This window comes from Rhea americana, unplaced genomic scaffold (assembly GCF_003343005.1).
Source record: "Rhea americana isolate MKP2758 unplaced genomic scaffold, rheAme1 scaffold_27, whole genome shotgun sequence".
NCBI lineage: Eukaryota > Metazoa > Chordata > Aves > Rheiformes > Rheidae > Rhea > Rhea americana.
This window is the reverse complement of record NW_028186390.1, coordinates 5,810,851-5,823,606: the sequence shown is the minus strand read 5'-3', so window position 1 is coordinate 5,823,606 and position 12,756 is coordinate 5,810,851. Positions and strand designations below refer to the sequence as shown.

At 51.5% G+C, this 12,756-nt stretch overlaps 1 protein-coding gene across 8 annotated transcripts; it reads right to left on the bottom strand.

The window, feature by feature from the left end:
- Positions 1-341: 341 nt before the first annotated feature.
- Positions 342-12,523, bottom strand: TAL1 (TAL bHLH transcription factor 1, erythroid differentiation factor). 8 transcript variants are annotated; one of them, XR_014896249.1, is made up of 7 exons: positions 12,380-12,514; positions 10,786-10,935; positions 10,275-10,656; positions 9,135-9,563; positions 8,521-8,612; positions 3,062-3,684; positions 342-2,127 (listed from the first exon to the last, which is right to left on the bottom strand). XR_014896249.1 is itself a non-coding variant. In XM_085308069.1 (6 exons), exons 3-6 carry the CDS (start codon positions 10,445-10,447, stop codon positions 3,266-3,268), a joined length of 1,113 nt encoding a protein of 370 aa, XP_085164195.1. In that variant the 5' UTR covers positions 10,448-10,656; positions 10,786-10,935; positions 12,380-12,514; the 3' UTR covers positions 2,635-3,265. The 8 variants fall into 8 exon arrangements, 6 of the variants coding, with proteins under 6 accessions (XP_085164195.1, XP_085164196.1, XP_085164197.1 ...); XR_014896250.1 differs by lacking the exon at positions 342-2,127 and adding an exon at positions 3,840-4,103 and having other exon boundaries at positions 3,584-3,684; positions 12,380-12,523; XM_085308069.1 differs by lacking the exon at positions 342-2,127 and having other exon boundaries at positions 2,635-3,684.
- Between the last annotated feature and the right edge of the window lie 233 nt (positions 12,524-12,756).

Genomic DNA, 12,756 nt, shown 5'->3' with positions numbered 1-12,756 from the left:
CGACGCAGCCCGGGCGCGAGCCCTGGCGCGGGCACCCTGGCGCCAGCCTGGGAGCTCAGCAGCAAACGACAAAGACCTGCCATATTCTTCTTTTTTCCTTTTTTTTCTTTTCTTTTTTCTTTTTTTTTTTTTTTTTTTTTTTTTTTTTTTTTGCACTTAAAGAACAAGCCATCCTTCCCCCTGCCCAGTCTCCCCAGCGCCTTGCAAGCTTTCGGCCGCCTGCTTCGAGACGTGTGATGGCTGGATATGGGCCGTCCTAGGGCTTCTGCCCCGTAAAGCACACAAACGAGAGACCCGTCTGCTGAGCAACGAGGTGCGAGAGAGGAAGAAAGCAAGGGGAGGCTGCTTTGTAAAACTTTATTTAGAAATATCCTTGATATATTCATTATATATATATATTTATATATACACACACATTACAACAAATGTGTTTTCTAAATAGCACATCCACAGTGGGTCGAGAATCAGGGTACCAGGTCTGGTTACTTCATTTCTGCAGAAAAAATGCAGAAATCCAAGGGGAGGGCGGGCGAGAAAGGGTCAGGGCTGAAAAAAAAATAATCGTAAGAAGAGAATTCAATCACACGGTACGACATTGACCGAAAGTGCTGTTTCAAACAGAAACGGGGTGATGTTCCACACACCGAGACATACAGCAGGCAGGGGGGAAGACGGGCCGAGGAAATGTACCATTCAAATCACAGAGTACAACTACACATAGCCCGGAGAGGCCTACGGCGGGCTCTGCTAGAGGCTGCAAACGGGAGCAGGGTGCGCGGGGTGTGTGTGCGCGCGTTGGAGAGTTGTACCATTTCGTTAACTTCTCAGCTACCGATAAGAAGGAAAAAAAAAATATGTATATATATATATATAGGGAATGAAGAATTTCTGAGCATCGGTGATTTTTCTTGCAACGGTTTCCCCGTGAAGGGTTCAAAACCGAGAACACGGCTTTATTTGCGTGGCACTGTCTCTCGCCCTCGCCGGGAGGGCTGGTGCTTGCAAGCGGCGTCCGAGGGGACCGTGCCCTGCAGCCCTGGCTGGGGCATCGGGCTCCTGCCTGCCAAAACCCCTCTGCCCTCCTCTCCCACCCCTCAGACCCAGACAAGGCAGTAACGAGCAGCCCAAAACATGGGACCGGTAGCAGCCTCTCTTCTTCCCTGGCATCGCTCCACCACCGGGCGCCTCTGCCCTTGCCCAGCCCCACTGGGTAACCTCCCTATTAAAAGTCTCCATGCACAGGCAGTCTTGACCCGAGAAGGATCTTTCCTCCAATTTAAGATCAGTGAAGCTTCCAGTATTCAAGGATATGAGGGGCTAACTGGAAACCCTTGTTCATACCAGGATCTCTTCCTGGGCAACACCTTCCACTCAGCACACCCTGCCTGCCGAGAAAAGCCAGCCTCACACATATTACCTCCAAAGAGGAGAGAAGAGCTAACAACAAGGGATAGAAATAACTGAACTCCAGAGTAAGCCTGGATCTAGCTTGCAAATAGCAAGGCCTGAATTTTTGCGCACACATACACACACACACACACACAAATCCTCTGCGTTTCCTTGTACCTCAGCATCTCCGAAAAGGAATTAGCAAGTTGGAAAGCATCCTCGCTCTGCGTACTTCTCCCGTACAAAGAATGGGGTATTTTTTTCACTATGACATGATGGAGATTTCTTTGCCTTGAAATCTCTGCAGAGGGAAGGGATGGGCATGGGGCAATCGCTCCGTCAGTCATTAGGCAGCAGGGTCGGGATGCCTGCACCGTGCCTGGGATGGGCACAGGTGAAATCCTCAGCTCACATCAGCCAGCATCGTACTTGCAGCCAGTGGAACAGCACCAATTTCTAGGGGTCGTGAAACTACCTCCTGCTTTTGAGTTGTTTCATTTCTCAAATGCTTTTCTGGAGGGCAGCAGCGGGTCAGAGGATTATTCCTGTTTTAGCAGGGTCAGGTTGATCACGGCCATCCATTCTGAAGCTGTCTAAACTCTTGGGAATGGAGGGTAATCCCATTGGTGCTATTAGCATTTCACCCCAAGATTGTGAGAGGCTGTGGCCTCCTACCAGCCTCAGGCAGACAAAGATCCTACTAATGCCTTATTTTGAATCCAGAGCCCAAAATCCAGCCTGTAAAAATTGGCAGAGGTGAACTATCACCATTTTCACACAATGAAATCAAAAAATTCAAAGCATACCATTAAAACCCTTTTATAACCTTATGTACACACGCATTGTTGTTACACCATTGATTTTGTCTTCTGTTGTTTTTTTAATTAAAAAAAACAGAAAGGAGCCCCCAAGTACAAGGGGAAGCTTCACTAGCAATTTTTTCCCTACCAATTCTGAAATTCATCTTCCTTGAAAGAAGCTCTGGCCCAACGGGAGCCGTGGAGAAAACTCCAGGTGACTACTACAGGCCTCGGCTCTCACCCACTGTGTGTTATCAGCGCAATGATCAGGGACTCAGAGGGTGGGGGAGAGCAGAAAACACCTATGTACCTTTTCATTCAGTGGATACTGCATGACGGTATTAAACAGAAGTAATCCCACATCATAAATACAACACCCCAAACAATCCAAAGTTAGGTTTAAGGTTTAAGAAAAAAGCAAAGGAAAAAAAATAGAAGAGAAAAATAAAAAAGTCTTAATCCTTTTAATAGTTCTTTTGCTGAGGGAAATTTTCGCCTCTAAAAGGTACAGTCAAAAGCTCTCGAACAACATGAACACGTTGCCACAGCTTCTGCTCAGACAAGTTGCATATACTTCTTTGCCACAGGCTGGAGAAATGCTGCGGCACTGTCAGATTTCAGCAGTCTCCAGTGCCACGTGCCAGTGGAAAGCACTGGTGGCCTCGGTTGGCAGTGAAAGAGGAGTTTGGTGTTTCATGTCTCAGCTAGGTGACTATTCTGTTTAAAAAGTGACAACTGTCAAATGGTCTGAAACCCCCTTAAATGTTGGAGAGGTGTCAGCCAGATTTCATTCCCCTCCTCAGGGTCATATTATGAGCAATATGTACAATGAAGATGACTTCAATGCTTTTCTTCTTTGTACGATCACGTACCTAAATGTCGAACATCAATCTGTTTTGGTCTTGTTCTCAGCCAGCTCGCTGTCCTCTCAGTCCTGGGGCTGTGAGGACTCAGAGCCCGAGTCCCTGGGGCCTTCTGTAAATGCAGAGTCAGAAATTCCAAGGGTACAAATTCCAGTATCCACATAGTCAGCTCTTCCTTTCCCCTTCGTGCTTTAGGAGCAGTTTGGAAGATCATCATCGTTGCGCATTGCCTTCTACGGGAAGAATGGAGTGATGCATACTCCGTGTATGCTTTGAATCTAGTGTTTCATGTTCTTCCGTGAAGCTGTCTGGGCTTGCTGCTCCATCTAAAGAACTTCCACAGCTGGAGTTAGGAGACAACATGTCCTGCAGGAGGTCTTCTTGGACTATCCCAGAGTCTTTGTTCACCTTGCCCCTTTGGTTTCCCTCTTCCTCCTGGTCATTGAGCAGCTTGGCCAGGAAGTTTATGTATTTCATAGCTAGGCGTAAAATCTCATTCTTGCTCAGTTTCTTATCGGGTGGGTGAGTTGGGATGAGTTTGCGAAGCTCTGCAAAGGCTCCATTGACATTCTGCTGTCTCCACCTCTCCCGACTATTGGTAAAAATGCGGCGAACCACTTTTGTATGAGGACCTGTAATTGCAATGGTGCAGAATTAGGAGCAGCACTTAACATGCCATTTATTACTGCATTGAACAGGTCACAGTTTCCCAAATTAACTGATTTATTTTAGTCACATAATCCATCACCCAGGCAGTGAAATAGTTTACAGTTAACTGAAAGCTAACCTGAGGAGCTGAGATATCCACAGCTTCTGTTAAATCCAGTGGGTGTGGAAAATTGGCCTCTGTCTTTGCAGATGTCTGTTAAAATGCCTATACTTAGCTCTCCAAGCAGGAAGGCTTAGGCCGTGATGCATGAGCTAAAGCATAGGTAAAACTAGATGGACCCGCATGGCACACCTTCTCCTTTCAGAGTGTCAGAGACTCCTGCTGGCGTAAGTGAGACATTGTCTTTGATAGGAGAGGGGACATCTACCCATGGGCACTGTCCTGTGGAAGCAGCAAGGCTGTAAATCACTGTCAGGACGGGAGATTCTCCTCTATGTAAGGAGATCCCATCAAAAGATGCTTTTCTTTTTAGTGAGTCCTTTCCACCCTCGCCCCCATGAGGCTCTAAAAGTGGAAGGACACAGCAATTTCATGAAACTGTAGAAGACCAACCATTACAGAACCCACTGTGAGATGGGAAGCATCACACACAATGAAAAACATCACAAAGTCTGAAGCAAAGACGTTCAAGTAACACATCAGTGAGTCATACGCTAAAGGATAGGCTCACATACGACCTCTCCCCAGTTGCCCAGTCTCTGAAATGCTTACCTAACTACACCATCCCGGTGGAAATAAGTCCCTGACTGCGCTTAGTTGTTTAAGCCGACAGCTATTTCATCACCCAATGGATCTAGCAAATGGGGCAGGGGGGGAAGGGCATTCAGCCATGACTACTCTTATATTGCAAAATTCTTGGCAGTTTTGACTGCAGCAGTGCAGCCGAACAGATGTGATTTTTGAAACATCCTAGTAGGGCTGAGTCCCGACAGATCCCACCTGGCATGCCTGAGAAAAGGAAGCGTAAGGTCACAGCGCACTGAACACCCGTCACACTTTCTCCCCTTCAGGGGAGACTGAACCCCTTAATGCATCATACGCAAAATACCCGCTCTGCAGGGGGTCTGCGCAGAGCTTTCAAGCAACCACAGCGACTACTGCAGCAGAACAAAGCTACCAGCTTCTCAAGCCTGAAAGCTGTCAAATGGGTAGGGTGTGCAGAGATGTCACCATAGCATCTCCAGGAGCCACGGTGCCTGTCTGCATTGGAAATCTTCCCTACCCGCTCACCTGGGGGCAAAAAAAAGCCAGGAAAAGAAATAAAACAACTAAAATAAATGGGAAATGGGGATGCCTGAGATCCCCCCCAGGTCCCTGTTCTGCAAGCACAGGACCATAGGGCCCAAGTTGCATCCACCTGACCCTAAGAGACAATCCTGCTCACTACTTAGAGAAGAGGAAAAAGCCCAGGTGTAGGTAAAGGTACTGGGAGAAAACATATCCTTCCTGACCCCAATGCTGTGATAAGTTCAAGCCTGCACATGACAGCAAGTACTACCATAAAATGAAAAGAATGAAAAATAGAAGCCAACAACTTTCCTTTTCTCTTCCTCCTTTTTTTCGGAAGGTATTCAGTGGCTGAGGGCTTCCTGGGCTCCTGGCACCAGAGGGCTTTGTCAGCATCTCCTCAGGTGTGCTCAGGTGGAGAAGGACCATAGCTCACACTGCTCAGGGCCCTCCAGAATAAGCCAGGGGATGTCAGAATGAGAAACTCATCTCAGACCTCTCAGTTCCAGGTCTAATGCTCTCATAACGCTAACTTTCCACCCCCAGATAGCATGTAATTGCCCTTTGAAAGAACTAACATGCAAGAACTCAAGGAAAGGGAAAGTTTCTCGCTCTGAATTTGTACAACTCTGCCCGAGGGCCTGGAGCAAGGCAGTGGGGACTAATGTGGCTTCAGCTACAGCAGGTTGCCCAGCACTGCTGGAGAATGCGCTGCTGTCTGCTACAATAACACTATACACTCAAACACTCCTTCCGGCTAAAAGAGAAGTCAGCCTTGAATCCAGAGGGAGATACAGGGTAAAATGGGTAAAGTTCTTTCACCCATTTTTTGAAAGCATATGAGAAAAAACTTAAGATATTGTTAGTTTTCCAAAAATCTCAGGAGACTGATCCAGTCTTCACAGGCATAAACTATCCACTTCATTAATTAATGACTAAAAAGCATTTATTTATAAATTTTGAAATCAGAAGACAGACCTGTCTCTTTTTATCTGGGGGAACCTATAGTAAACTTTGGTACATAACACAAACTTTGACACTTCTAAAATTTTTGATTGCTGCATCAAAGTCAGTAATTGAATTAAAATATATCTTTCAGATGGAGATGAGGCTCTGACTGAAATATTTCAAGCAATGGAGAAATTTAAAATGCTTCATAGCTTATCTGTGTTATAACAGAAGACATTTTTTCCTCATAATGAGACTTGTTTCATAATTAATCCAAGCAATTGGCTGAAAAATTTTGCCTGGATTTTGTTCTGACTGATTGATGCTTTTTAAAATTGTAAAGATCCAAGGAAAATTAGTAAAAAGATGAGCTGCCAAAGTTATAGAATATTTCTACAAACATTTTTCTGTATTATTGTGACTTTATTTATATCTATTCTGTAAACCTATTCAATGGACCAAACTTTTGCAAAAACAGATAAAAAACAGCTGCCCAAAATACCACTCTTTTCCCTACAGAGGCGTTTTCAGACTGGCTTCAAGACTCGTTCTTGCTTTAGTGGTGGAATTCCAGGATTTTTCTTTCCTTAGTCCCTTTGCCCAAAGGCTCCAGCACTATTTCTCCTAAGGCAATGAAGCAGGAGGAGCAGGAGAAGCAGCACAGCCAGCCGGTGCAAGCAGGGTCCCGGCGTGCTGGGCAGGAGCTGCTGTGATGCTGCTGGTGACACGCTGCCTTCTAAGAAACCACTGAGACATTGCCAACCCACCAGCAGACCCTCGAGTTACTGCTCTTTCTCTCAGTGATGGAATAAGCCACTACCCCGGCTGGCAGAGGTGGCGGGTGGGCATGCTGTCCCCCTCCCCTGCAGCACCGAGCCCAGACGGGGGGGAGCACCAGTATCCTCTCTACCGGGAGGGCACGAGGTACCCTGCAAGACTCTCCTGCCTTCCTGCATCTCCCAAGCACTAACTCTGTCTAAACCTGAGCAGACCCACAAGAGCAGGGCTCCAGTGTGCTGAGTTTGCTGCTCAGCAGCTCACGATCAGAGCAGACTGCACCGATGCCTCAACCCAGGATGAACATTCCTACCAACTGCTCTTTTTCAGGAGGCATCACCTACTTTCTCCCCAAAATTCTCAATCCGGTCTTGTGAGTTCACATGAGCCAGGATATAGAGGATTGGGCCCAATCTATACTCCTGGCAAGGACATATCCAGCACATATCTAGCCGTATGTCCGACAATTTGGTTACATATCATCTCCGTAAACCTTAACACCTAATTTAACAGCAGGTAAGTCTAAAGCTTTACTCAATGTGATTTGGTGGACACCGCTGTGTTCTGGTTTCACTGCTTAAACTGTAACCATTAAGTATGTGGATCCAAACCAAGATAAGAAGATGTTACTGTACTACATGCTGTACTTTCATATGGTGAGAGACAACCCCCACCCCACGGTCTAAACAGACCAGACAGACAGAAGAAAGTACGGTCAGAAAGACTGATATGCCCCGAAAATGCAACGAGCTCATAATTTCATATCATATTATTTTAAAATGATGTGGATTGTGATTTGATTTGACTTTAAATTAACGAGGTAGAAGAAAAGGGATATCAAGGTAAAAAGAAAGAGGGAATTGTCTGGCTCTTGGTGCTTGAAATACACCACTTAAAACCGCTAAAGAGAAAAGGTTTGAATGGATCTCATTTGTATGGGCTGCTAATGCTGCAAATAAATGTGTCAGTCTTCCACGTGCAAATTGTTCTTGCAAAATATCCATTTGCACGTGCAGCACTTCCTCCTGCAGGAGACTCCTGCAAACCGAGACGGCTGCTTGGGAAAGGTAGCGGGATCCTATCCTGCCTTTTCACTGCCTTCTTTTCTCTGAAATTATCTTTGCAGCCTGACAGGGATTCCCAGGGATCCCCAACCCGGGCTCTCTGCTTGGACACCAAACTTGTCAGCGTCAGCTTCTGCTCCCGAGCTCTGGCACAAGACCGGAGCCCACAGAAGCTATTTCTGCTCTGCAGGCTGCAGCACAGCGTCGGTTATATTTAACCAAGCTTCAGACAAGCCAGCGAAGGTACCAGCCACAATCCAGTTTTGACCCTGCAGAGCCTAGCACAAGCTTATTCTTTTTCTTCTAGGCGATTTAAAGGCAGTTTGGATCTTTCTACGCAACGCTGTGGTCTGCGTTATGAATGTCTCTTGGCTGAAAGGGTTTGCAGACGCAGCATGTCGCTACAGTGGCCCTGATCCAGCCTTTGCAGTTCAACAAAGACTTAAATTTAGTGGCTCCTTTGGATTTAAACTCAAAGCAATTTGCAGAACAGGGATGTAATTACCCGTGCGCTGAGCTGCTTTGCTGAGTGAGAGCAGATGCCCGGAGCGCGCTGCCGGCCGGTAGCTCGGGCGGATCCTGGCTCTGCTACCCCGGAGCCCTAACCGGAGCGGGGCGAGCTGCCGTGCCAGCACCGGGACCTTTTGCTCCCCCTAGGATTTGGGGTTTTAATCCCAGCGCGAGGCATCGTACAGCAATTTACCCACTTCAGCCCACAACCAACATCCCTCCACCCCCCACCCCGGAGCCAGCGACCCCCGGCGCAGGCAGAGAGCTCTCACCGTCGGTGATCTCCATCTCGTACGGGGAAGGTCTCCTCTTGACGCGGTTGCCGCCGTACATGGAGAAGGAGTCCGGCTCCCCGAAGAACCCGCTGCGGGCGAGAGGCGGAGCGCGGTGAGGGCGCGCCCGGCTCCGCGCCCCGCGGAGGCTCTGCCCGCCGACAGCGCCGCGGCGGCGGGGCGCGGAGCGAGGCCCCTCTGAGGCATTTCCCTCGTCCCGCGCACTTATTCACGGCTGAATCCACGCACGCGGAGCTGAGAGCGCGCCCGTGGGCATCAAGCAGCTCCTGACAAGCATCACATTTATTTACGGCCCCTGCGCTACGTTTCAATAGCGGATCACGATATAAACGTCTAAGATCTGTTGTGCCTGTCGGAGAATTTTCTTCTGGGAAGGACAGCCGCTCGTTTGGCTTTGGGGGGTATTTTTGCTTTCTTTTCTTATTTTTTTTTCTTTCTTCTCTCGCAAAGTTAGAAGCATGCAGCCCCGCGATGACTAAGACATGCAGAGCCCCGCGCAGGGAGAGGGACCCCCGAGCCGCCCCCCCTACCCTCCCGAGCCGCCCCCGAGCACCCCGGGGCGGCGGGACCAGGGACCGGGCAGGGGCACGGACCTGTTGATGGTGGCCAGCGGCTGGCCCAGGTTGTAGAGCATGGCCCTGCCGGGGGGCTGCAGCGGGAGCGCGGGGGGGCTCAGCTGCACCATGCGGGCCTCGCAGGCGGCCTCGGCGGCGCGGCACGGCTCGGCGCCCGGCGCTCTCTGCATCGCCTCCGCCGGCGGCTCCCGGCCTTTTATGTCCAGGGAGCCCCCCCGGCGCACCAGCTCGATGACGGGCACGGCGGCGGCGGGGGGCCCGGGGGAGGGCCGGCCCGCCTCCTTGGCCGCCCCGTTGAGCAGCAGCTGGGGGTCTCCCGGCGCCTCCATCCCCCCGCGGCTGCTCTCCGGCTCGCTCGTGTTTTCCGCTTCCGACTCGTGCCGCCGGGGGGGCCGGGCATCGCGGGGGTCACTGGGGGGCGGCGGGGCGGGCGGCCTGTCCATCGTCCTGCGGAGAGAGGCAGCGGTGAGGGGCGCCCGAGCGCGGCCGGCCCCGAGCCGCCCCGACGCCCCAGCGGGAGGAACCGCGCCCCCCCTCCCCCGCCGTCGCGGAGCGCCCGGACCCCGCGGAGCCAGCGGGCGCCGTGACGTCATGGAACACTCGGCCCGAGCCGTGACGTCATGGAGCGCCCGCACCCCGCCGAGCCGTGACGTCGCGCAGCGCCCGCACCCCGCGGCCGCGCCGCAGCGGGCCCGCATCGCCCGCCCGGTGCGCTGCGGTGCAGCGCGGTGCAGCCGCTGCGCGCGGAGCGCTGCGGTACTAAATCCCGCTGGCGCCGCAGCAGCGCCCGGTGGGGAACCGCGCAGCGAGGGCGCGCCGCTGCGGAGCGCGGGCGGCGGGACGCGGGTCGGCCCGGGCGGGCAAGCTGCGACGGGGCGGGAGAGGGCCCAGCGCCGCTCCGGGGAAGCGCTGCCCGCTTCAAGGCTCCCGCTTTGCTCGCCGCCCAAGCGGAGCCCGCTGCTCCCCCCCGGCCTGCGGGGACACGGGCAGCCGCCCCGGGCGCGCAGCGTCGGCGCCTCTTTTTTCCTTTCAGTGTTTTATTTGTGTTTTTGTTTGCCTTCTCTAAACAGCAAAATATACCTCACTTTTTTTTTGGCGGGGGGGGTGGAGAAGGGGTTAAAACAATATATAGCTAAGTAACCCCCCCCCATGCATTACCTAATGCAGGAAGAAGGAAGAGGCCAGGCGCTTTGCACGGAGCAGCCTTTCAGACACGACTGCACATGATTATTGTCTCCAGCGTTCCCCGCTCCCTTCCCAATTATAACGATTACTGTCGGGATAAGGCAGCTAACGATGAGGGGAGGGAGGGATATCGCCACTATTTCCATCTAATTTCTCCCACTATCCCCCTCGTTCGGATTTTTTCTATAAATAAGGGGCTTCGCGGAGCAGAAAGTTGGAATATTTCGGGTCTCATTCCCGATCTTCCTGCTGGTTTGGGTTGGGTAATTTTTTCCTTCGTTTCTGCTGGGCTAACTGAACCAGATTGTTGAATTGCGAGAGAAAACCAATTTTTCCCCCATATCTCTCCATCTGTCTTGGGGAAAAAAAAAATAAAAGATCCAAAGCACGAGCTATCTCCTTCCCTCCAGCCCCCTCCCCGCCAGCCGTCTAGAAAGAAAATCTAATTGACTATTCCGATATTGTATAGGAAGAGATTACTCACATGTGTCATATTTAAGTAGGGACACCGCAAGTCTCTCCTGTTTCAACAAAAGCGCTCTCAGTGTCAGGCTGAATTTACTCCTCCCACCTCAAGGTACTTACGACTTTACAGAGAGGAAGGACACCCGCATCGGGATAAAACTGCTAAATCCTGGGAGGAAGAGAAGGGGGGGGGGGAGAAGAGAGGAGAGGGTGGATCTCTTGGGCCCGGGTTGCTAAACATCAACGGCGAGCGGGGTGCAGGGGAGACCGGCCGGCTGCAGCCCCCCGCCCCGACGGCTGCGCTGCGAGCACCGACACACGCGCGGGCGAGCGCGCCCGCACCCTGCCCGCGCAGGGCACCCACGCCCGGCCGCAGCGCGGGGGGGAGACGCCTCCCCTCCCCCCGCCCCGGGCCTCCGCGCACGCGGGCCCGAGCGCGCTGCAGCGTAAATAAAATATAATAATAATAATAAAAAGCGCCTCGATCTTTAGGCCGATTTTTGTTGTTGTTGTTGGGTTTTTTGACATATTCCATGCCCGGCTGCCCCGGGAGAAAATTCCAGGCGCGGCTGGGAGTTACTTTCACGCCGATCTCTTCCCAAAGAGCGCGGCCTTTCTCCCACGCCCGTTGAGCTGGGCAGAAAAATTAATGATTAAGGTGTGTGTGGGGGGGGGGAATCGACGCCGATCAGCGGCAGCGCAGGCGGCCGCCGAGGTGCCGCCACCCTCCGCGCGGAGCCCGCTGCCCGCCCGCGCAAACGCGGCTTTCGCTGCGCGACCGCGGCCCTTTTCCCTTTAGCGGATCAACAGGAAGGGGAACGCAAAACGAAACGAGATCACGAAAGGGGTGTTTTCCCCCCGTCGTTAAAAAAATTAAAGAAATAAAGAGAAATATTTCCGATGGTGTTGCCTCCCGCTTTTGTTATGTTTCGTAACGAAAAAAAAAAAAAAAAAAAAAAAAAAAAAAAAAAAAAGAAAAGAAAAAAGAAAGAAAGAAAGAAAAAAAAAAACCACCCCAAGCCCACAGTATTTTTGCATTCGTTTGCGGTTAATTGCATTGAGAAAATGGGGGAGCATTAATTCCCCGCCCCGCTTGTTTCTGCTCTGCAAACTCCTTTTGTTTTCTAACCGCTGATCGGCAGGAAATTTCCACCCTAGAAATACCCCTCTCACTCCGTGCCCTTCGTAGGAAAATCACCCCAAAACGAGGGGCTGGAAGAGAGCGGTGTAAGGGGCGAGACCCCGCCTGGCAGGGGTAAACAGGCCCGGCCGGACCCCCGCCCCCGAGAAGGGCCGCGGCCAGCCGGGCCCGGCGGCGCTTCGCCCCGGCTCCCCCGCGGCCGGGCCGGGCCCCTCTCGCTCCAGCGCCGGGGGGAGCCCACCCCCACATTCCCAAACGGGAAAAGCATATTTTTCTCTTTACCCCCACCATCAAAAAGGGGAAAAAAACCCCACACAATAGCAGAGGAGGCTTCGGATACCCCCCGCCCCAATATCTTATGTGGTGCAGAAGACCCCCATGCACCTCTCTCTACCCCCAAAATCCCTGAAAACGCCCGCCACCCGCACCCACTCCCCTAGCCTGTCGCAGGGCCGGATTCCTCTCTACTCACCATTTGCTTTTCATTGGGAAAAGTGAGTGGAGCCATTTTGTGGCCTACGCATCACGGCTATATTTGTAGTAAGTGTTGGGTGGCTTCAGCTGGGTAGGCTCTAATTCCACATCACGTCCAGTTTCCTATTTAGTATGGAGAGCGGAACACTACTGCAATGTGGCCGAGAGAGATAAAACCCCAGCAGTGGCCCGCCTGCCCTGATAAGCTTCTAAACCCATTATTTATGAAATGATTCATTATTATTTGGCAATTTTATCGAAGGAAAGCGGAAAATTATTGCAGGGATATGCATAGGAATAACTCCGGAATGCATGCCTTCTAGCTTTTTATGTGTGTGTGCGTAGATGCTCTTAAAAAGACACTGCAAAAAAAAA

Excerpts from the sequence above, each read along its gene's own strand:
- TAL1 (XM_085308069.1), bottom strand. The coding sequence starts at position 10,447 with ATGGAAATAGTGGCGATATCCCTCCCTCCCCTCATCGTTAGCTGCCTT. Across the intron at positions 9,564-10,274 it reads CTTCCTTCTTCCTGCATTAG|GACGATGGACAGGCCGCCCG; the intron begins GTAATGCATGGG and ends CTCTCTCCGCAG. Across the intron at positions 8,613-9,134 it reads CCGCTGGCCACCATCAACAG|CGGGTTCTTCGGGGAGCCGG; the intron begins GTCCGTGCCCCT and ends TCTCGCCCGCAG.